General features: G+C 36.9%; 1 protein-coding gene across 3 annotated transcripts in view; it reads left to right on the forward strand.

The window, feature by feature from the left end:
• Positions 1-25,874, forward strand: part of STK32B (serine/threonine kinase 32B) — a 129,799-nt gene that overhangs the window by 91,197 nt on the left and 12,728 nt on the right. For 2 of the 3 annotated variants that reach the window (XM_085547282.1, XM_015862540.3), the window contains 7 exons: positions 2,900-2,937; positions 7,495-7,584; positions 15,366-15,469; positions 17,694-17,810; positions 18,830-18,955; positions 20,955-21,086; positions 21,869-21,933. In XM_085547282.1, the coding sequence (XP_085403408.1) occupies positions 2,900-2,937; positions 7,495-7,584; positions 15,366-15,469; positions 17,694-17,810; positions 18,830-18,955; positions 20,955-21,086; positions 21,869-21,933 (672 nt within the window). The remainder of the gene's footprint in view (positions 1-2,899; positions 2,938-7,494; positions 7,585-15,365; positions 15,470-17,693; positions 17,811-18,829; positions 18,956-20,954; positions 21,087-21,868; positions 21,934-25,874) is intronic. The other variant, XM_085547284.1, reaches the window with a different exon arrangement.

Raw genomic sequence — 25,874 nt, forward strand, 5'->3', positions numbered from 1 at the left:
ACTATATAAATGAATTTAACCAGAGTATTTACTCAAAGGAACTAGCTGCCTTCTATCCTGAATGTATCCTGTAACTATAACTGCAATGCTCCTACACTTGCCTGATCTTCACATTGACACTGTTGAATCTTCCCACCCAAAGTTATCAAAGACATGACAGTGAGCTCACCCCATCCAGTCTAAGCTTTTGACAAGCTGCCTCCAGACGGGTGATCTTCTAGTGCTAAGCCGTAAACTGGAAGTAACTACATAATGGAGTGCTACTGTAAATCACAATCTTCACTGTTAATTTGTGCTTTATTTTCTCACATATCACATGAATCCAGGCAACTCCTGACATGTGATCTGAAAACAATAGCATCTTACACTCAAAGGGAAAAAAATATGAGTAAGAAACTTGTTCCTCTTCTTGTTTAAGTTAGCCCATGACATTTACTTGCTGTAAAATCAGTTTAAAACAGTTTGAGATTGGGGACATGGTGATGAGTCCATCAAGTTGCTTCAGGGACAGATAAGTCTATCAAGTTGCCTCAGCAAGTTGATACACCCTGCCATAGCTGCCCCCAGCTGTGGTCCTGCCTCAGAGAAAATGAACAAAGTCAGTGACAGAAAAGATCCCTCAGGTAAGAATGAGTATCTAGTATCAGCTACTGCTTGAGTTAGTTGAATATTTCATAAAGTTGAATATTTTTTTTCTCAATTTTATTCTCAGTGAAGAATGATTTTATCATTCCAGTTCTAAATGGTTTTTTTTTTTGTTGTTTTTTTTGGGTTTTTTTTTCCTCTCAATTTGTTGAAAACAGTTTGAAGGATGAATTTATCTCCGATATTAATAAGCCACAGAATGGATATGGCTGTGACTCCAATTTTACACCTATGTAAGAAATGCAGAGACATATTATGCTTGTTAAATCCTGTAAAGACAAAGTTTAAAATTTTTAATTCAATAGTCATTAGTCATAATTGCAAGTTCATTCCCATTGAAAATCATTGGTGTACTTTCAAGTCATGTGCCAGCCACAGAGTCATTGAAATCATTTATTGGCAAAACAGTTATCTTATTGGGAAACAGTTGTGGGTAATTAGAGATCAGTTTGTTACTAGTTAATATATTTGATACTGGATGAGAAGTAGCTTTTCTTATCAGATGAGAGATCATATATAACATTACATATAAAAATGTATAACATTTCCTATGCGAATTCAATGAATGATAAGTCTTATAAAAAAGATATTCAAACCTACAGTCCACCTGTATCTCACAACATCAGCAATGTGAATTCAGAGTAAGGAGAGTTTCCAGTGAGGTAAGAGATGTGCCAAGAGAGTGTGAGGAAGAGGAAACTGACAAGTTAGAAATCAGAGATTTGTGGTTGACATGGATTCTAGGAGAGATCTCCTCGTTATATTACAAGTATAAATCAAATCTTCTCTTGAATCACACAATTATAGATAGCCTAAGTTATGCAGAAAAAAAGCAGGTTTTCACACTGAAATATATTGTCCTTACACACATACACACACACACACAGACACACATCCTACAGTATTTTAGATTATGCAGGAAGTGATTCAAAACAGTTCCTTATTTATTTTGTTTCCCAGCTGCTGCTGCACAAACTGTGAATATAATCTGGTACTTCACAATTTCATATGATTCCCAGGAAAGGCTAAAATGTCTGGAATTCATAGTACTAGGCTGCAAGTTGACATCTTTTGTCAACAAAGATATTGAAGTCATGTAATACATAATGTATACAGTTGCTATTGCTATCTTACTCCTGACATTTCAATCAGAAATCATTCTATATTTAAACTAAAAAACAACAAATAAAATGTTCTGATGTAATATCCTTTAGCAACACTTCATTCTTCTCTTTATTCCATTCATGGGAAAACTAGGCAAAAATTTTTAGTGAAGTCTGAATACGTGTAAGTACATATTTCAGACAGGATTTATAGGGAAATGTTTAAATCAGAATAATCAAGTCATCTTTTGGCTGTATTAAAATACACAGATCTTTGGAACAATTTTTCAGTGCCTTCTCTTTTGAGATCTGTGAATAATTTAGCCCAAGGGGCAAATATTTTGCTTAAGGCAGAACAACGCATCTCATCCTCAGGCAATGCAATACTGCTTCAAAATTGCATTAGGTGTGAGTTGCCAGTGTGAAGGCATCGTCCAGCAGTGGTGAAGAAAACTTGTCTCCATTGTTCTTGACAGCAGTGTGAAGGTCAACTTAACAAGATAAGCATGGCTCTAAGGCAGTGTCTTTTACTTGTGCCAAGAACATCACAGTTGAACTTCTGTTTTGGTACTTTGCAATCCCCACCCTTCCTTAGCACCACCCCTTTCCCCAGCCTGCCATTACAAGAAGCCACATGTAGATTCAAGTGCTAAAAGGCTCCCCCTGCTAGACCTGCTCAGGTAGTATAAGATCTAGCAGAACTCTTCAATATGTGAATGATCATGCACATGAGCATAGCAGATTAGTGGGTATGGCAGAAAGGGTAGATCAGTGATGTTTCCAATTAACTGATTTCTTGTGTTTGTCAAATGCGGAGTCCCTGAGGCAATCAGGCACTTCCAGGATGCAATTCTTCCATTTTGTTGTTCCCACTGCTCTAAAGAATAACAAATCAAACATCTGGTAAACCAAATCTTTATCAGTGCTAACCATATGAAAACAAAAACATATGAAATAAACCCTAGACAACTTCTTTAGTATGCATATTTTCAAGGCAGTATATAATGTAGATAAAAATAATTTACCTTTGTATAAGATATGATTTTCATTACTTTAAGTGCCTTGGCCCCTCTAACCATATGGAAAACATTTTTAAATCACAGATCTTCTTTTGCTATGAATTATAATGTATGCATTTACTTATTTTGCAGGGATATCAAACCTGACAACATATTACTGGATGAGCATGGTGAGTAAATATTGACTGCTTTCTCCCAGATTTCTCTAATTTTTGAGCTATGATATGGCGGCTCATGGTTTTTGAATCAGCTTGAGTGTAAATCTGGACATTCTGCACATCTTTTTGTCCATTTGGCAGTTTTGCAGTATTCATTCCTATTGAGAAGAAGTGCTGATCTGGCACTTGAAAGAGCTGAACATGAGAATGGAGATCACCAGGGACACCAGTCAAAAATAAAGTTAATATTTTAATAACATGATTATTGTAAGTCACTATAATTACTATTTAGGGACCTTCCAATAGAGCAGTGCCAAGCATCTATTTTCTGTACTGAAATCTTGAAGGATCAGGAAATTTCAAGTAGCAGAATATTGCTCATCTGAAATTATTTTCCTAAATTTAGATACAAAATCTGAAATTCGCCTCCAAAATGCCTGTAAAATTTTCATGGTTCTACAGATAGTTCTGGCTCAAAGGACACTTAAAAATGTCTAAACAACATAATGAGAATTGAATTTTCAAGACTATTTCCATGATCTCAAGCAAAAAAAATGTACTGAGTGAATAAAAATTCTGATTATCTTTTAGTAAAATCCATACAGATGCAGAGAATATATGAAGTATTCTGCAAAAACAAAATGCATATTTTTGCAACTGTTTATAGCAAGGATATGAGAAAATACAATAAAATGAAGTTTTGACTTGTATTAATTAGAACAGAAAGACAAGATAAAGACAAAACAGAAAGTAAAATGTATTTGATGCTGTGGAAAAGACTTGTTTTGCTTTATACACTTCAGAAACTGATTAAGAGCAGTTAATCTCTGGAAAAACTACAGACTTGAAATGATGCCAAAGATAAAATTGTTTCTCAAAATCTATTGTAGAGCTGCTGAGTCAGCATATTAAAGTTGATTAAACAAGTAACATTTAAAACAGCTGGAATTTTCCTCTGGGAATGCTGATGCCAATATTGCTTAATAATATTTGAGTATTAAACAGTCTAGGATTTCAGGAATGTAGTGTTTCAGAGTCACATGTGTTAATTTTCTCTATACACTAATATCAGCAAATAAACATGAGATAGAAATATCTTGTCTTTAAGTCCTGTGTGAATTACAGATGGAAAGGCAACATGAAATGACTATGAGGGTGTTACATCTCTGATTGACAGCCTTTGAAGTAGTTATGCTTATCTCTCCTTGCTACTCAGCAAGGTCAGTTACAACACAAAGTCAGCCTCTTGGAAGTGCTTTCCTATGGGAGCCAGTGTACTGTAGAGGAGGTACACAAGAGCAAGTAGTATGCTGCAGAATTACATTTTTGGTGACTGCAACATATTCAGCAATAAAATTAGCTAATGCCAGCTTAGAAATAATGGGATGGATGGCCCTTTTCTGCAAAGCAGCATGTTGCTTCACCAGTCTTCAGCAAGGTAGACCATGGCGAGCAGAGTTAATCCATTCACAGACCTGCTGTGTGAGTGTGAGATTAAATTCTTTCAGCCTGGGCAAGAGTCCCTGCACTCATTAAAAGAGGTGATGCATATAGTACTGGTGTCTGTACCATGCTAGTCATCATAGTTTATTTACAGCTGTTGACTCATTTACATCATCATTTTGGTTGTCCACACTTAAGCATTAATATCTGTTTCTCTTCAGGAAGTTTAGTGTAAAGATATAGAAATCCAAATTTTGCACTTAGCCACATGAATCCTTTCCAAAAGCCCCAAAAAATCTTCAGACAAGGCCAGAGTCTTATTAGCAGTGAGTGGTGATAGGACATGGGGAAATTTCATGGGGAAGCATAGGAAATTTCATACAAATGTGTGTAAGAACTTCATGGTAAGGGTGATGGATCACTGGAACAGGCTGCCCAGCAACTTTGTCGAGTCTGCTCTGGAGATATTCATAACCCACCTGGATGCCCACCTGTGCAACTTGGTATAGGGATTTGCTTTGGCAGGGGGTTGGACTACATGATCTCTAGAGGTCCCTTCCATCCCCCACAATTCTGTGATTTTCCTACATAAAATGTCAGCTGCCATAAAATGTCATCGAGGCTGATTAGAAAGACTCTTATAGCAAAATAGGGCTTGCTTGCTGTCCCTGGAGCAGCACAACCACCAGCCTGCCAAGAGGACACCTTTCCTGTCCTCCATTGCAAACTACCAGTCCTCTAAGCACCAGACAAAAGCTGTGTTCAGGCACCCCAGAAGCTGTGGAAGAACAAAGGTGTTCTTTTTTCCAGTGGTATAGATGCAGCTTTGCTGTGTGGTACTGTGACTATGGAAGCAAAGCATTACTGTTTTATCACCAGCAGCATGCAGAGATATCAAACCTATCTACTTCTCTTAGAGAAAGGCATTTTTAACAAAATGCACCAACCAACATATATAACCCTTCACGTACGCACTATTTTGGTTTTGTTAAATGAAAAGAAATCTAATAAAAGGGACAGAAAACAATACACTGCAGGAGAGGCAATTTTCATTGCAAATCAACTGTTTGTATCAGTCTGAATGGATATTATATGACAGGTGTTTTGCAACAGGCTATCATGCTGGGACTCTAATAGGTGGAATCATTTACAATAGTGTCATTTAAATGACACAACTTTATATTTATCTATTTAAAAAAAAAAAAAAAAAAAAAAAAAAAAAAAAGAAGAAGAAGAAGAAAAAGAAAAAGAAAAAAGGAAAAAGAAAAGTATGTTCCTTGCAGCTTTTCATTTGACAGTGCCCATGGAATTAAAGCTTCACTGCCATGAAAGTGCCTGCATGTGGTTCAGTTATCTTTCTCAAGAAGCATTTTGCCATCATGTTCTATTGCAGAAATGAACTGCAGAAGTGCTCCTTGCCAGCCATGAACTGCAGCCAGCAGGAAGGGGGAATGCCATCTTGGAACCTGATGGCAAGCCAGACTGTGCCCTCTGATTGCTTTTATGGGAAGCAACACCTTCCACCCACTATGAAGGAATTACTTGCCTCTGTTCACTGCTTTTGTTTACCTTTTGCTCATGTTTTTTGGTTAGGGTGTCTTAAAAGGAAAGCATCACCAAAGCAGAAGGAGTTTTTGTGATGACTAAAAAATGTGTAAAGCACTTCAACAAAAACTTCTGCCGTGTAACCCATTTGAAAAAAATCTGTTTAAGTTTGGAAATGAGATGTGCCTTCTTCCATTTTCTTTTCAAAAACAGGATAGGTCAGGCCAAATGAGGGGACTCTGAGAATTTCAGTTCACATATGGCTGAAGACTGCTTAGAGGCTGGCTGGAGACTTTGAGTAGGATCTAGGTCAGACTGTCAAAGCAGTGCATTCATTCACTGAGTCTGCTGTTCCTCAGTCTGTCAATGGGGAAATGTTCAGTGTCAGGGCCACAGGCAAGTCAACTGTTACACTCTTTTCATGTTTGGTAACAGCTTCCTTCACTCAGTAACCCAAAGCCTACTCCACAGCCTGTGGACTGAATGAGTTTGAGATACTGATTTTAAAAAAGAGGGGGGAAAAGTATCAGAGGAACTCAACATTCAAGACTCCATCTAAAGGCAAGACGTCTTAATCATGATTTGAATGTGTGGCTAAGTTGGGGAAGGGAGTACCTTTCCATGTCCTCCACAATGGCATTGCCAGGTGGAATCACAGGCAAAGCAATATCTGTGTTGCTCCACAGCAGGAACTAGCTCTCAAGTAGAAAATGCAAAACATACTGACAGATTTATCCAGATAAAATTGTGCAGATAGATACATTTTCTTTCTGGATTTGCATTCAGTTTATTTGCCCAAGGCAAATGAGAATTAGCAACTATTGCCTTGCAATGATGGAGCAATTTACCCTGTGCTTGTCATAAATCACCCTAGGGAAAAAGTCATGATGGCAGGTTTGGGCCATCCAACCTGATTAGCTGAGTTTAAATCAGCAGTCTTGGTCAGGCAGCAAATCCATGGGCTGTCTTGTGTCACATATCTTTCATCTTGTAATCTGCTGTCAAATGAGGAATCATCTGGGACCTGCTGCTGTTACACAAATGCTTCTCTGCTACCACGAATCTAATTTTGTAGTTATTGTACTTTTAAAATACCCTTTTTCTTCTCAGCTCCCTTTTTGCCCCAAGGACACTCTGAAAAAGCCAGGCTGATTGTAACACGAAGTGGATGTGACGGCAGACAGGTGTCATGAGTGCAGGAGATTGTGAGGGATGGCACTAGTTAGAGAAAAGGTGAGGTAGAGTTCACACATCACTCCTAGAAATTCAGCACTGCTCCTGTGCATTACTGCTCTGAAAAGACAGCTACTGTCCTTGGTTCTCACAGAAGGAGGAGGTTCAGGGGTGGTCAGAAGTGTGGTTCAGTGTACAAGCAAATAATAGATAAGAACATACAGGGGAAAAAAATGCATCATTTTGTTTTGCTTTCAGTATATTTTTGTTTTTAGCTATGAGCTGTGCTAAATAGTAAATCATAAGACATTAAATCATTAAGATTTGTCTGTTAAACACTGAATAAAGCGAGGAAAGTTTGTAGGATGCTCTATTTTGACTTCTGTTTTTTACTTTGTGTAATTGCAGGACATGTTCATATCACTGACTTTAACATTGCAACCATAGTGAAAGGCTCAGAAAAGGCTTCATCTATGGCTGGCACAAAGCCATACATGGGTAAGTTTTCAAGACAGTTTCAAAAACATAAGAAAACTCACACATTAACATTGACTGATGGTATATTAAAAGGATTTTAAGTTGTAAAAGTGTTTAGCAAATCTCTCTTTTGGAGAGGTACTTAGAGGATTTCTCACTTCTTCCAATGGTCAATTTAAGGAAATATATTTTAAAATAATAATAATAATAATTTAAAAGTTATATTTAATGCTTCTCTTTGAAATCTGCTTGGAATAGGCTAAGATTTTGCTAGGAGCAACTTGCTTGCATGCATGCATAACTGCATAAAACAGGTATTAAGGTAAAAGTGCAGTGAATCGATATCACAAAACTATACTACCTGTTCTGATTAAGATACGGATCATACAATTTTAAGCATGGCCTTCCTACTCCTGAACCTTTTTCCTGTCTATTTGAGTACTTACTGAGTGGTTACACTGAACATTGTTATGTCTGAACCTGAATATTTCTTCAGAAACTTCCATGGTTTCTCTACCTTCCACCTTCCTGGCTGTTAAAATGTGAGTCTTAATCTGATTTAGGAAACTTTCGTGTATCACCCGTACCTAATGTTATCATTACAAACTTGCTGCTTAGATCTACCAGTGACTGTAAAGGTTGTCAAAAGTTCTACTGTTGTATCACAGCGCACTGGGCACTGATTTGCAATATTGTCCCTCCAGAAGGTTGGTTGACTATAAAGCAAAATATTAAGTATTAAAATATATCTAGAAAACATTACAGATATTGTCTATACTGCATTCTTGGCTTATTTATGAAGTATTTGAGTCCTGAGCATATGCTTTTTCCTCACTGAAATGTTTCCTTTTGAATGATGGAATTTCCATGCATCTGGATGTTATTCAGAAGCGTTGCAAGAACTTTCCACTTAAAATATTTTTCTGTTCTTTTTTGTTTCTGGTGGTAGGGGAGTTAGATAGAGGCTTTGGGGCTTTCTTTAGCAGAGATTGAAGTTATATAAATAACATACTATGCCTTAGCCTCAAATCAATCAAATACAAAATATTTAGTGATATAAATATACCTGGGGGAAAAAAAAATAAAAAAGTCCACAGCCAAAATAACAGCAGTAAATTACCTGAAAAAAATTCAGCTACACTTTCCTGCCTTGCATGCTTGTTATCTCAGATTTTCACGGCTGCTTTCATAGGTTGCTGTCATGGTGACGAATAGCTGCGTGTCTGAGATTACCAGAGGAGTGAGGATTTAGAGAGATCCACTAAACTTTTAAAATGTATGAGTCACCTATCTATTAATTAATAGCGTGTGGGTGTACTATTGGAGTCACAGGAGAGCTAGTGGATGTCCTAATGTCAACCTTACAGGTAAAGTAAAAATATTCTCTCGGGCTACATTTGTTCCTGAGGCAATTATAATATATCAGGTACAAATTTGGAGTTAGATTTTCAGAAGCGTTCAAACGTGGCTTTATTTGTGCTCACAATAAGCAGTGCTCTGAAGTGAAACAATTTGTTGCAGGTAGTTGCTATTCAAGTGCATTTAAGGCAGTGTTTTCTAAAAATCCTACTCTTCCTACAGAGGGTTTGACTGCCTATTCACAGAGTTCTGCTGGTGCTGCCTCTACTGCCCTTTTGATCTCAAGGCAATATCGTGAGTTCTGCTTCTTCTGATAAGCAAGAATTGAAAGCAGATGTAAGGCTGGGAGGAGCTCAGATAAATGCTCCCCTGTGTTGGTGAGATTCCAGCTTGCTCAGGGAGCACTACAGCTGAGGGGATTAACCACTGAGCTGCAAGTAGGTATTCAGGTTTAGGCTCTGTTCTGATATTGAAGAGCAGAAGTACAAATAGCTCAAAAAGCTCAGGAGATCAGGCAAAAAATTCTTTTCCTTTTCTTATTATTTTTTTTTTAAACCTGCCTGAAAAAGGCCTTATGCAATATGGAGCTTTGCAGGTAACTGTGAGAGGGAAGATAGTGAGGTGGGAGAAGGGACAATGTGCTGTGACTTCTTGCGATGCAATGGAGAATTTCTTCTCTCTGAATAACTTCTGTTCTTGGGTCAAAAAATATGACTTCCACAGGTTTTGGCATGCATAAATCAATGGCAGGAATGCATTATATGAAGTACTGAATATACACAGGGCTCATCTTCCAAATAGTAAAGGAATATTTTTGGACACAATCTTTTCAACAGATTGTCGGAGAAACTGTGATATTGCAGCTACTATGAGTGTTCTGATGGAGTTAATAAGGTGATTTAAAAGAGGGGAAATTTAGGTTAGACATTGGAAAATACTCTTTTCTTGGAGGATAGTGTGGTACTGGCACAGGCCACTCAGAGAGGTTGTGAATGCCCCATATTTGGTGGTTGGATGGACCCCTGGACAGCCTCATCTTGTGTGGAGCATCCCATGGCAGGGCAATTGGAGCTCAAGATGACTTCAGTCATTCTATGATTCCATATAATTTCATATTCAGGAGAAGACCATGACACATTCACTATTGTTGAACTTCCTTTCAATAAAACTAGAAACATCAGGCTGTGTGCCTGAGGTTGAGCTGGACCTTCAGTGGGAAAGAGTTTCTTTATGCAGACAGGACAAGAGCTGGGTTCTGTCCAGTGAGTGCTTAAGTAACACAGAAGGTTTTATGAGGACAGTGCTGAATGAGGGCAGGCAGGGTTGCTTGGCCTTAGGACAAACTAATAAGGCATTCTAAATGCAGTATCTGTATTCAGAGAATGGTATGTAAAGCATTGGCTTTGATTGAATAATTGCATTAAATGTGAGTATAAAAGCTATTGAGGTGTATCATGTGAATAAAGGTACAAAATCAGCTTCACTGCTGTAACACATCTAGACTTTGCACTATAAAATTGCCCAGCATGGTCAGACTTCAAGCAGTACTCTATGTTATACAATAGAAGTTAGCTTTTAGACTGAAGTTCTAAGTCAGAAAGCTATCTATTTTAATTTAGAACTTTACAGCAAGCGAGAAAGTAAACTCCAGGAGGCAAACTGATAGCTTAACAAAGTCTATGCTTATATTCAGGGAGAAATAAGTTTTCTTTTCTTTTAAAAGGAAAACAACAACAAATCAAACTTATTCTATAAATAGAATATCACTTGTCATCACTATGGTCTGAGATCTGTTTTCTGCTTAAACCACAACCCAGAAGAATTACTGACCTTCTCAGTCTTTATTTTCTGGAGGAAACTGAAAATTATTCTTTTCTCACCACAGTGCTGAGAAAGCAGTTAATATTTCACCAGACCTTGTCAGTTCAAGGCTCTCGGAATATTATTTTAAAAGTCACATTAACTTTCTATTCCACTCAGTCTGTCATCCATTAAATCTGAGTCAGCAAAGTGCATGCAAGTGACTAAACTATAAACATACTATATACAGCTTCACCCACCCATTTTAAAACTAGAAAATTCTAGGGTTACAACATTTTTATACTGTTTGTTGGTATATTGTTGGTATGTGTATATATTTACTTGTATTTATTTGTACTTTGCAACCTCTGTAATATACCACACACCTCCACTTCCTCTTTCTGACCTGTAGGGTCTCTACTAAGACGCAAAGCAACTTCAGAGAACACTAACCAGCCAACCATGTGGCTAATGCCTGGTCTTTCCTTCCTGATAAATGTTTTGGACATGTCCATTCTGGTCATCAACAAACATTCAGGCCAAAGCACTATGGCTTTAATTTTAATTTTATTTTGTAATATTGCTAACATTGGTGTTTTGTAGGCTTTATTGGCTACTTCTCACTGACATGAAAATTAGTTCACTACAGCTGATCAGTCTTCAGGAATTATTCGCAAAATATTGTTTAAATACACTGTAAAGGAGGAGATTTGTTAGCAAGTAGGAAATGCCACTTGGAGACAGGTCTAGTGCGCTTTCATTTCCCTGCTCTTTTCCTCTCACCTTTTTAACGAAGTTTCAAGGCAGACCACAGAAGCTGTTGATGGGTTAGAGTAAGTAGCAGCTCTGCGAACTCCTTAATCAACACTCCATAGCCTCCTGCATAGTGCCAGGCAAATACACGAGGCGCTCTTTGATTAGGTTCATGCTAAGAAAGTGAGCCTTAAATCAGCTCATCAGACAAGAAACTTCATTTTGTGCTATTTGTGTATATTAGAGCCATTACAAGGCTTTCATTTTATGATTAAGTCCAGTGATTTGTCCTTATGATTAAACCAGAAGGCTGTTTAAAAATAAATAAATAAATAAAGATTATGGTTGTTATTTAGTGCAACCATTGTGAGGGAACTCTAATTGACTTTTTTTCTCACGACAGCCTTTTCAAACTTGCCAATGGGCATCAAATTAAAATGGCCTGAATATCAGACACCTTGAGAGCTTATAGTTCAACTATGGAATTAAATAACACCTATGAATGTTCTTCAGAATTTAGAAATCTTAATTAAAAACACTTTATGTAGAAAACAGCCAAAGGTCTGAATCTAAAACTATGACAAAAAAGATGTGTGCAGGAAGGATGCAGAGAGAAAAGTGTGGCCTCAGCTCCAACCTGGCAAGCTCAAATTTATCGTTCTTAGGAACCTAGAGGCCAACACACAGCAGTTTCCAGGTTGCAGGAAGACCATCCAAAGCTGAGGCTGAGATCGAGTCCAAGTTTTAAAAGATTACTTGTAGTCTATCATGTCAGTAATAATCCTAAAGAAAATCAGTGCAGAATTTTAACTTTTCTTCCAGTTTCTTAAGATGTTTTTCATCCAGATTGTTTATGGTCATGATTGTTTCTGCTGACATACTTTTTTCTAATAGAAAAAAAAATATATATATATATATATATATTATATTCCACATTTCACAATTATGGTTGTTCAGATTTTGGCTAACATTCAGCACTTGTAGAGTCTGTTAACTTTCTGAATTGAGTAAGAATCGCGGCACAGGCAAAATACAGAAATCTTCTGTACAGGCTGGAGGCCTCTGTTTTTACTCAGCATCTGGTATTAAGCAGCCTTGCTAAAATGAGGAAAATTCTTTTTGCTTGACAGGAGTTGAGATATTACCCTGAAAACAAATCTGTATTTAGGATATGAGAAATCATATTACATCTTTGGCAGCCCTCCTTTTTTTTTTCTTTGTAAAGCAGGTGCTTACCAGAGTTCCTCTGAAGCTGACCAAATGCAGAGGGTCAGTCTAGCTGGACTACAAATACTGCTAATACAGGGGGAAAGTGGTTGGCTGCTTTAAAAAGAAGGAGCACAACTGCCCATTTTCCAATCTTAAGATTGCTGTCATCAGCTTAAGGTAAAAAACAGAGCTTCAAAACACCAGGGCCAGTGAGCAAAAGAAAGCATTTTCTGCTGATCTGCTTGATGTAGAATCAGTCATTGCTGAAGCTTTTGGAGCAAGCAAATAAAATGAAGGTGGATAACTCACAGGCTGAGTTAGCAAAATAGCTGTTCCATTTTGGTAATGCCACAGGTTACATCAATAAAGTACTTTCCCTCTCTACCACGCAGTTATCATCTATATAGCTGAGTAATTAAGTCCACAAAGGTTATTTGCTTTAGTGAAATATTATGCATCATCTAGACACTGTGGGAAAAATAATTCCAAATATGGCTAAATGAAGCAAATCTTCAGTACAGGATACCTACAGTGATATTCAAAATATGTCTTTTGTGCCTGATATGCTATTTAGGAGGCCTTTAGATTTATTGGTCCACTAAAATAAAATGGGAAAATCTATCTGCCCTCAGCACCTATCTACATTATAAATTACACATGTAACAAAGTTCTGCGTACACAAGAGCCTTAGTAGAATGCAAACAAGCTTTGAAGTATATTTGAAGACGCCAGGGGGAATGGTTTTAAACCAGAGAAGATTTAGGTTAGATGTCAGGGGAAAGTTTTTCACTGAGAGGATGGTAAGGTTCTGGAGCTGGTTGCCCAGAGAGAATGTGGACGCTCCATCCCTGAAGGCGTTCAAGGCCAGGCTATATGGGGCCCTTGGCAACCTAATCTAGTTCTTGATACAGTGGTTGGCAATGTGGCAGGGAGACTGGAAGCTGATGATCTTTGAAGTCCCTTCCAACCCCAGCCATCATATGATTCTATGAAGTTAGGCTAAATTAGCTAGAGGTAAGATGGAGCTAACTCATTATGACAGTGTTCACTCATACCATACTGGATCATAGCACAATATTATGGATACCTGAGATTCACTCTTTAGCTGTTTGCTGGCCACATATATTCTGGTACAAAGAAATGTTTATTTAAGTGCCTGCCTTTCTCCTATAGTCACATCTATTTAGAGATAGTCCTGCAGTTAGAAAGCATAAGACCACTTTCATTCATTCATTTTATTCTTCAGGCTAGAGTTTTGTCACAATAAATTCATGGATACCCAAATCTTCTATTGGGTTTGGTTCTTCAAGATTCTGAACTCAACTTGAGCTGTAAATTGTTAGGATGCAATTTGTAATATTGCAAGGACTGCAAAAACTCCTCTGGAAAGAATGTCCTTTATTTAAAGGTACTTCTCTAGGTGCTAAATCCCAAACTGCCATTTAGAGCTAAACGTGACCAGACTAAAGTATTCCTTGCAGTATGCACATTAGAAAATGACGAGATGGTAATCAACTGGTAATGTGGTGCATTAGACCCAGTGTCATGGCCAGAAGAGGCTCACATGGTAATTGCAATGTAGCATGATGTTACGGTTCGTGATGATGTTGTTGTTTAGACAATCTCCAGGGAAAGTGTTGTTTTCACAAAGTGTACTGAGATTCTGCTGTGAGGTAATTAGAAAAGCATGACTGATTTTTTATTCCATTTCATATCCTCTCTTCTTTAGATATAACAGTCTGAGAGTAACAACAGCACGATTATTTATATCTTTCTGATATTAGCTAACTGGTCCTTGCTTTGAAAAGAGCTGTATTCTACCCAACCCCTTCTTCTCAAATGTTAGCTTTATAAAATTCATTAATTTATTGACACAGAATGTATTTCCAATCATGACAGAGTTTCTCACAGAATGAGACTGGTGACAGGGTTTGTGTTTAATTACCATTTTCCAATGTTAAATACCCTTTAAAGTCCTCTGATTAATGCTATTCAAATCTAGAACTGTGTCTGGGATTGAGATCTACTTTGTTCAGTACTTCCATTAATCACAAAAAATGATCCCACTTACAAATATTTGGCCCCCAAAATGTTCCAAGTCACACTTCAGTTTAGAAATTCCCCTTGTTCACAAAAATGGACTGAGTAGAAATCAACATAGGAAGCAAATCCTGGCTGGGGAAGGGTCCCCAGAAGTACGCAATGCAGTTGATAAAGTATGGATTTTATTCTGAGAGTTGGGCATAAAGGTAATCTGGGATTGAGCTAAGAGTAATCTTGAATACTCTCCTGCCCCAGTTCTGCCCAGTGCTAGTTGTAACATGGCAAGAATAACAGGACATCCCACAGCTCAACATTTTCTGCCTGGTCTAAGAGAGACTTTAATTTGATAGAGCAACCGTATGATAATATTGCATTGGAGGGGAAACCAGCCAGAGATACACCTTCACTGCTCTCTACTCTCAGAAAAGCAAAGACACGAAACCTAGCACAGAACTGGATATATACAGCACTCATTGCCAGTAAACCAAGGCACTGAATCTGCATCCTGAAAATGCTGTGTTTGCAAATGTATTTAATTCCAGTTTATTGCATCCTCATTGATTTTTAAGACACATGAATGAATTATACATAGTATAACCCTAATGATGCTTTTTGTTTGATTTTCTTTACACTTTTAGCTCCAGAAGTGTTCCAGGCCTTTATGGACGGAGGCCCAGGATACTCATACCCTGTTGACTGGTGGTCTCTAGGAATTACAGCATATGAATTGCTGAGGGGTTGGGTAAGAATATTACACTTAGTTGTTATTTAATGTATTGCCTGAATGAAATGCAAATGTTTGCAGTTTCCCAGAACATGCCCTAATGATAACTTTTAAGTGACCAACGCTGAGGCTGTGGTCAGGGATGCAGTTCAGAGCCCTTCCCAGCTGACAACATTCTTGGGAAGCTTTGACCTGACATTCATTTATGTTATAAAGTTTGAGTAAAATGAACATAGGCTTTTGGTGTGTGCTAAGGTTAAAATCTAATATTTCAAAAGCTAATCAAAATGGTGAACTAGAAACAATGGAATCTTTTGCAGATATAAGTTAAATTACCTCAGGCTTCATTATATCTTTGATTCTCTTATATAATGTCTTCAAGAAGCTAATATAAAATCCCTGCATCACTGGCCCAACTACAGAAAAACAGTTATATGCCAGTTCACTCATTAGTTATCTCTAATCAGTTCTGCAAATAAGTATAATGAAAAATCTTTGCCAAACTATTTCACATGGAATGGCAAAAGTCACACTCCCAATACAAAGATCTCTCTCTCCAGTGCCACATGTCAGTACATGCTCTCAAAGCAATGGTGTTTTAAAAATGTATATTGTTAAAAAAATAAATAAATAAAAGGTTTTGCAATTTTTCTCTGTCATGATTCTCAATTTTTATCTGAACAGTGAATTTCTGGCAGTGATAAGAAAAGTACATTCTGAATCCTGGCCACAGAGGGAGCTGCTAGATACACAAAATAAAATGAAAATGTCCATCTGCTTTTATATCAATCCTTTCACCACTGAGTTCTCCAAGAAAGGAACAGAATCAACGTTCATACAAGGACGGCTGAAACTTCAATGACTAATCACAAAAGTTACCCAGTGACTTTAATAAATGAAAAATGATGTGGAGGATATCTATTTGCCCAGATCAGTACAGTTGTCTTTGAATAAGCCTGTCTGGCCAGAGACAAGGCAAAGCTGAGACTGAATCAAAATGTTTTTTTCTAAATGCAAACACTTCCATCTGTCCATGCTCCAGACAACCAAACCAGCTGCTTGTTTTCTCCCAAAGAGCTGCCCTTTCCTGAGGAGCAAGGCAAAGGGTGGCTTGGAGCGCATACCTTTGCATAAAACTGGAAAAGGTGTATTTTTTCCCCCAAATTGTATTTCCACATGTTTTCAGTCTCGTTAAGTCCTAAACTGACAGTAGTAGAGACGCGGGAAGTGTTGGTAGTCTGAGGAATGGTGCTTCACCCGAGGCTTGTCTGCAACAACCTCAAGCTCCAAAGCCCCATCTGCTGCAGCACCCCTGTGCAGATGGCTGCAAAAGTGCAGCACACGCATACAGGGCTGCATGGTAAGCAGCCCACTTCACTACCATGCAGCCCACCCAGCCTCAGAGGAGGATGATAAACTGCAGCAGTTCTCATGCTTTGCGTTCCTCCAACAAGCATCCATTGCTTGAAACAGTGCTGGATTTTCCATCTACAGGAGTAACACATTTGTACACTGCTGCTCTGATAGTGTGTGGCTCTAGATCTCATACCACATGTTGCACATGCAGTACTTACTATGTAAAGCCTAATTCACAAGCCTTTATGGGTAGTACTTTGGAAACAAAAGGCTACACTTAATAAAAGATAAATCATCACAGTCTTCATGAAGAGAGCACTGGGAAGCCCAGGCACTGCAGGTCCAAATAACACATACATCCATGCAATGAGTTAATTTTAGATTTCAAAAAGAGGTATGAAAAAAGATTGGGTTGTGGAAAGTCTGAATTCTTACTGTGAATCTCATGCAGATTTTTGTATGCTTAATGTCTCTTTCTGCTGCTCAGTAAAGTCAGGATTACAAAGCTTCCTTTAGCCAGCAATATTGCATTTGGGTACATTAGATTACAAGATTTTCTAGTACTACAAGCTAAAAAAAAAACAGAAGTAAATTAGCAAATTCTATTTTCATATGAAATGTCACAGGAACAAAATGATTCACCAACTAATTTGAATGGATACTTAGCTTGAAAGAAAAATTACAGAAGAAATACATCTATGAGTAATGATATTCATTATCATCAAATAAAAGAACACATGCAATGAATGATTAGCTTAAAATTGTCACAAGATATTTTGACATTTCAGTATCTTCAGTACAAACAATACTGAGCTCAAGGAAACATGAATTGTGTGCATTTGTTATCCATTCTTGCTGAATTGATATTGATTTTACTTAATTCCAGAGGCCATATGAAATTCATTCAGCAACGCCCATTGATGAGATTCTCAACATGTTCAAGATAGAAAGAGTCCACTACTCATCTACATGGTGCAAGGGCATGATAGCATTACTAAAAAAGGTAAGAAAGTGCCAACATCTTCCATCCTCCCTTTTCTCCTTGCACAGAAACCCCTCCAACAATGCAGAACATCAGGACACACATTAGATAGGCCAAATCTTAAAGGATAATGAAGTAGTGCTGCTTCCTAGGGTTTTCCAAATGTTGTTGATTTTGTACTTTTTTTTCTTGAGAAATTGGATTATTCTTATTCCTAAACTCATACTTTAAATAACCAGAAAGAAACAGAAACCTACTTTTTTATTTTAAAACTGATTCACTAATGATAACAAAGCTTTAGGAAAGTGTAATTCCCAATGTGCTCCCTCTGCTTCCAGCCAGGGAGCTTTGAAATTAAAAAGGCTGCGTTTCTTGCTGTCCCATGTTGCTACAAATGCAACAATAGAAGTCAAGCTGCTTCACTGGAAATGTCACTAAGCTACAAAATGGGGTTCTTTTTCAATGTGTCATGACCCTGCAAGGTGTGTTCTTCTTAAAACCCCAGTGTATTTTAATTTTTGTCTACACTGTAAGATTCATCTGTCTCTTCTAGGTATTTCAAATCATCAGCACTGATGATTTTATGGATGTTTGAATAGAGAAATGGAAGAAATTCTTCTTTTGTAGCAATGAGCCATCTATTTTTGATAAGTGGAGCAACAAAGTGGTCAATTTTAATTGCTGCCAGCATTCTCAATGTAACCATATCTTCCAATAAAAATGAAATACAAATTGTTGGGTGACACTGAACTTTGATATTTCACGTCACTTGGAATCTTGTCTATTTGTAAACAAGCTTCTGTTACTAATTCATTTATACAGCTCATGTTTGCAGCAGCCATCTGGTAACAGTTAAATCATACATATATTTCAACAAGTTATTACTTCAATTTTTTTGGATTGTACCTTCTAGAAATTGTTAGTGAATTCCATAGCCATGCTCTCACTCTGTATCATGTACCATTACAAGTAACGCCTGTTACATTTCCTGTTTTACATGGTATCCAGTCCCTTAGAGAATGTCTTGTGTTTCATCACAGCTCCTCACCAAGGACCCAGAGTGCCGTCTATCAAGTCTTGCAGACATCCAAAGCTCTCCATACTTAGCTGATGTCAACTGGGACGCTGTTCTAGAGAAAGCTGTGACCCCAGGCTTTGTTCCTAATGTAAGTCTACATGCCAGATGAACAGAGTTTGCAAATTCCAACTTTATCTGGCAAAGCATTTGCAAAGCTTTTAGTATCCCAGTATGCCAATCCTTTTTCCTTCAAAACAGTTCCAAAAGACTGTTTCCTTTTTGACAGTTTCCTTTCTTAAAGTGTTCAGATTTTGTGAGAAAATTTGCTGGAAATTATTTTTTCTGTGATAAAAGAAAAAATTTTAGAAAAATTTTTTAAAATGTTCTTATTTTATCTTATTCTGTCATTTGTAAATTGAATGGATTTGAATATCATGAATGACGAGCAGTAGCTGTAGCGTTAACACTTTCTTGACTTTGTTCAGTTGCTGAAACTATACTGCACTGCAATTCTTCTCCAAACAATATACATGTAGCATACTAAGAATGATGATGATGATTATTATTATTATTTACGAAACTCTGCTGTTAAGAGCTGGATATAAACCAGCTTTGGTCTGGAAGTGTACAGTCAAGCAATATGTGTCACTCTCTACAAGCCCTAAGTGCTGAGCAGGGAGGTATGGTAGCTTGGCTGTACTAATGAGAAACAGTAATGGAAATACAACTTTTCCACATCCAGCTGACTTACATCCAACCATCCAAGAGTCTGGGCATAACAAATATGGAACAGTCTCCAACTGGCCACATACAAGTATCTTTAACTCCTTAATTTATAGTTCTCATGAGGATGTTTGGTTATTTTCATTTGGATTCAGATATTCTTTGAGAGTGCCTGGGAGAGCATATGCATGTTTCCTGAGAGAATGGGAAAAAAAGTTATTTTAGACATTACTGCATAAGGAATTATGAAACCTATGTGTTGGGTACTGCTTTCTTGGCCAAGTGGCTTTCTTCTGTGTCTGATGTTGACAATGGTAAGCGTGGTAATGTAAACCGTGCAACAATGCAATGTTTTTAACTGCTACTTTTAAATGTATGTCCAAAGACGTATATTCTTGTCGCTTTGGAAGTCACCACACTTGAATTTTGGAAGGAGGGTAAGTTTAGGAGACATTATAGAACTAAGAGTTGAGAAAGTTATTTAACTGAAAAAAAATAAAAAAATAAAAAAATAAAAAATCATGGTGTCAAAGACAGATGAAAAGGATTCAAATCCTAAGATTTCTTCACTTCCTCACTTTTGTTTCTTGCGTTTTAAAACCTGAAGAATTGCAAGAGGGAAAACCATAATATTAGTAAAAATGAACAGCCAGAATACTTCAGAAATGTGAAATTAAATTTGAGTCGCAAGACTGGTTCTTGCTTGATGCTGGGAAAATGTTCTATTTTAAAAGTAGAAAAACAGTGTTCTTTACCTACAGAGATTAATCTGAAATTCCTATTAAAACCTCTGCACTTCAGGATAGAGATTGATACTGAGGAGGTTTTTCCACCTGATCAATCAGATTTACTAGGAAAAACAATGAAAATGTGAGTCAAAGTGTCTTTTTCAGGCTGATACATCTTTACACAATATGCTTTGTTATTTCAAGAGACCAGGTTTGACCAAGAACTTCCCAAGAACCTTACTCAATGTTGATCAAGGAAAGCCTTCACTTATTAACTGGGACCAAAGAACAAAATATTTATTGATTTTCCGGTTTTAGGTGAGAGGCTGAGTTGAAGTCAGTGAATGCCATCATCTGGGTAGAGTCTTATCATTTTAACAGCTTGGTGTTTCATTCAAGAGTTTGTCTTGCCTTCTCAAGTTACATGGGAGGCATGCAATAAAAAAGGTCCATTTTTTTTTCCTCCCTCTGTAGTCTGACCCACAGATACATTTTTTGACTGAATTACTATTAGTGTTTCTGTACTGTATTGTTAAATATTCAACAAAGAAAGAAATAATTTAATAAATGAAAGTGAAATTATTTAAGCCTTAATGCTATTACCACAGATAAACTGGAAAATAAATAAATAAATAAATAAAAAATAAAAAGCAATGATACTTCATCAAAGAGTAACTTTGAATGCTTTTTTACCAGAAAGGAAGACTGAACTGTGATCCAACATTTGAACTTGAAGAAATGATCTTGGAGTCCAAGCCCCTCCACAAAAAGAAAAAACGACTTGCCAAAAACAAATCCAAGGATGGAACTAAGGAAAGCTGCCCCCTGGTAAGTTGGAGACCATAGTTTCAGCCACTGGCTTGTAATATATATTCTATAATGAGCAAAGTAACTGAAGTTCACTTTCACCATCTGTGAAAATACAGTTGGTCTCAATGTTTCTCTGTGTTTACATATAACTGCAAAATCCTTCTCCAAAAATGAAAAGCAACCGTTTATCTCAGTGAAATAGTAACAGTATATTGTAGCTATAATCATTTTTAAGATTATCACAGATACCAATTTAAAGTATAAAAAAGTGTTGCCAATTGCAAATCTGCTTCCCACACACTGCCAGATATTTAGGAGTATTTATTCAGTGCTAGTACCAAAAGTGAAGAGTACCCAGTAAAATGTTTATTATTTATAAATGTTTAAAAGCTGTCTCTCAAGGCCTTGACTAATGTGTTCCACATAGAAAGACATACTGAGTAAATAGTGTAAACACTTGTGGAGATAAAGAAATAACCATTTTCCTCATCTGAATTTTCATTTCAATGGAGTCTTTTTAATGAGTTCTGTTGCTGCTCTGAATAATTTTGAATGCTTTCAAAAACCATTTTTCTTAGAGTCATCAGACTTAAAAATCCCCAGAAATTCTTTGTGGGGAACACTTCCCAAAAGAGAGAAAGAATGATTGTGCTTTCAGGGCCCACTTACAATGAATCTTCAAAATACCTTTTGGCGGTGTTCATTCATAAGCTGTTTCGTTCAGTACCATTTCTGTTGTTGTGATCTTGTCTATAACTTTCTATCATTTTTAATCAACCTATTCATGCTGTTTTTTAAAGAACGTACACCTGCAGCAGTGCTTGGAAACCGTTAGGAAAGAATTCATCATATTCAACAGAGAGAAGTAAGTGCATTTCTTAATGCCTCTTTAGCATTCACTACTGAAATTAATTTGAGAATGATTTCTTTCTCCCACTCTAAAGAAAAGTGATTAACGATCACATCAGCGGAGCTAAAAGCCTGGGTTTCCACTCACCTCATCCTCTTAGTCTCCAGTGCGACAGTTTTATAGTTTTATCTCTGCAAGCAAGCAGAAGTGCCTATGGTGGAAGTAGATTAGAAAGATAACATCAGTGTCCCAGACACTTCTCTAGAGAAGCCATTAACAGTTAAGGAAAGGGAACACAATGCAAGGGGTTGTTTTTTCATAACAGAAAAAAAAAAAACAAAGAAAAAGATACCCCATGAAATTTTAATGATATGAGTGGCAGGGTTCTGACTTGGAAACCCTACTCATGCTTCACCATCATAAAATAGGTTGTTTAAACAGAGGTTTTTTCATCAGAACTAGGTATTTAAAGTATATCATAAACAGAGGAAGCGTTTCACATTTACACAGCATGTAGAATCAGTAGAAATACAAGCCCGAATATCAAGAATATCAACAGTGTTCCTGGTCTTTGTAAAACTCCACATTTAAAATAGCTTACTGTGTTTGAATCTGAGCCAGTGCTGAACCGTTTGTATTATGGATTGTAACAATCAGAAAGATCAGTGCAATGGAATGGTGTTACAAAAGGTGTAGTGACAAAAGAACTAGTGTGATGGAAAGGTGTTACAAAGAAAAAGTACTTACCCATTTCTGAAGATCTAAGCTCACAAGGGAAACCCTATAGGAGAGAGATCTCTACCAGAGATCTTTTGACAGTGACAGCCCATAAATGAGGTCTGGGAGAGGGTGGAATCCATCTCTTCCGGTCACTCAGGTGAACTGCCTTCACCTGTGCTCTCAGGGCTGACCAGCTCCTTTCCCCAGGAGATCAATCAGTGATTCAGGCCATGACTCAACAGTTACCATACAGAGATATAACAGGAGAATTGTTTGTGGTTTACTGTTCAATTTCATTCAAGTATGTTCAGTTGTTTCATTTGACCTGAGCAGGTATTTACCTGGATTTCCAAAGTCACATGTTGAAAGGAATTCTTAGGAACAACTGCAGATGTTGAAAGACATTAGCTGTTGCTACAAAGACAAGATCCCATAAATGATTGTATCAGTCTTACAGGTGTTAATCCAAAATGCACCTTAAAATTAGTTTCAAATTAACATAGTCAGATGCTCTGATATTCCACCATGGTCCTCTACATTAAGCAGAATCAATTTTACAGTCTAGCTGTTTGAAAATATGCTATGCAATCACAATTAAAAAAACGTAGCCTCTCTTTCAAGGGGAAAATGAAAATCCCCAAACTAGAAGTATTCTAGGAAAAAACACAGGTTGAGCAATGTAGGGTCACACAGTGATCTTTTTGTAGAGAGTAGAATTAACCATTCCAGTTCTATGTCTTGCAATTAATTACTTGTAAAACATTTGCTAGGAAAAGCAGACTGTTTTTATAGAATATCTCTCTGATATTATAAGGCTGTGCCTCTTTTTAAATATGTATCTTTAATCTTACATCAGATGTTGCAAATCTTGAAATAGATCATATTCATTTTCATTTGGCAAAGCTCAGAAGACAAGCAGGATCTTACAGTATGCAATTAAAAGGGGACAAATGGAATATTTGGTTTAAAGCTAAAGCTCACTATACTTTAAAAATGCAGAAAAAATTCAAGAGGCTGACTGAATAGCTGAATAATAGACTGAATAGACTGAATATTAGACAATAGCTAAGCGTGAACCCAAGCAAGGGCACTGCTGTGGGTCGCCCCAAGTGAGAGCAACCAGCAAAGCCCAGCTCTGGTCAAGTCCGTAGGATTGGTGAATCCAAGCTGGCAAGAAACTAAGCAGTGCAAGTGGGCATGTTGGTGATAGATCGATGATTAGACTAGGTGACCTTAGAGGTCTTCTCAAACATTAATGATTCTATGATTCTATGATTCTGAGTTAATGCTGGCAAGTACAGAAACTAAAAATCAATGTTAGCAAATACAGAGTGTAGAAATTTTTATTTTCCTATTTCATTCTAAAGTTTAGTGTATAGTCATGGGTATTCACAGGAATAATTTAAGGAAGATGAGCATGAGGAAGTACGAGTACATACCTTTAAGACATGATTACACACTCTCCCAGTACAACGTAAAATAACAAGAAAAACAGCCTTTTGCAAGCCATGTTTGAAAGTGGTGGAGGAAATCTTTTGTGTTCTTCTCTAAGAGTGGCAGTAAAGTCTGTTTCTTAGCTTCAAATATAAACTAAATGGACTACGGTCAAGAATGTCCTGAATCTCAGTTGAAGATTAAGATTTTATGTTCATTTCAGGGACTTGTTTAGCTCTTTCTGCTGACAAATTGACTTTCTTGTTTGTTTGTTTTAAAATTTATCTCTACGTATACATGCTTTATTGTATCTAGAAATGCAGCACCAAATATTCCGCAGTATCTGCAGGCACTTTGCTAGCAGTTCTTCCAGAAGCTGATCTTATCTTATTTAGAAGCTGTAGGCTATATGTTCTTCAGGGAATAAATAAAAAAAATACTGTGCAGATAAAGCCATGATGTTTCTTCCTGGCTTCATTAAAAAGCCGAGCATGGATTATCTTGCTATTTTGGTGCTGTAATCACTAAAGAAATCTTCATGTACATCGACATTTGGTTATGAATGTTCAAAACCTGAAATAGCACAAAATGAAGAAGCAGAAGCAATATTTTCTTGTAATCTCATTTCTTATCCTTTATGGTTCCTGAGCCTCTTCTACTCTCTGAAAGACATCTTTAAGATTGAACAGGTGAGCAGATAAAGAAAAACAGGAAACACAGGAAATATCTGCACCTCAATCAGAATAATCCTTCAGCTGAATGCTTCACAAACTTGTCATCAAAATTATCAGACTAGTAATGAAATTATATAGCCACATATTACTAAATAGAACATGCATTATATACATACAATGCATGTGAAAATGGATTCAAAGTCCCAATGCTTACTTTAATTAAAGGGATGGAGCAATGAGGAAAATTTCTATATTTATAACAATCCAAATGGATTGTTTTGAAAACTTAATACTGAAGTCAAAGATTTTTCATTTCAATTCTAATATCCTGTAGTAGCATTTCTGTGATGTTCAGCTATCTAGTCTCTATTGATTGAACAGATTTCACTCTTTCCAAATGCACTTGGGCCCTGCAACTACACTAAAAAAAAAACAAAAACAAAAACAAACAAACAAAAAAAAAACAAAAAAAAAAACCCAACAACAGCAACAAAAAACGCCACAATTTGAAATAGTTGGATGTTTGTTGTGCACCATGCACAATCCCTCTCTTTTCTTGCTATGCTACTTAATGTTTGGTCATACCTAATTCTTTCCTAATAGATATTGAGCAGCTGTAGTTGTACAGTCCACTTCCAGAATAAAGAGTAGAAGCAGAGTGACCATACTTCAGATATATTAAGATGCTTAAAATCATATTTTCTGACTTTGTCCACGTCATATGCAAAAAAATCTTAATTCTCTGTACCAAATTAATGTTCACTCTTTTGTAGTTCCTTTTCTTTCAGATTCAAATTCAGGGTCCCCAAATGATCCCTTTCATTACAGCTTGATTGCAATTGAATATTCATACTGATTTGCAATATATCTCATTGAATGTACTTTTCTTAACAGGTATTTTATGTCATTTAGTTTCTTTGGAGATATGTCTAGCTTTACAGTCCCCATAATATCTGAAAGTTTTTTGGCTGAGGCTATGGCACAACTTTTCATCTCTTCCCACTCCTAACTTTGATTCAACAGAAGTCTATCTATCTTCATCTGAGCATTTCAAGTATTTGTGCTGCTCATCACTGATCTCTTCTTATCCCCTTTTTAAAGGATATGTCTGCTTTTGAACATTTCTCT

This window comes from Coturnix japonica, chromosome 4, assembly GCF_054131305.1.
Source record: "Coturnix japonica strain WE chromosome 4, WE-NBRP24, whole genome shotgun sequence".
Taxonomy (NCBI): domain Eukaryota; kingdom Metazoa; phylum Chordata; class Aves; order Galliformes; family Phasianidae; genus Coturnix; species Coturnix japonica.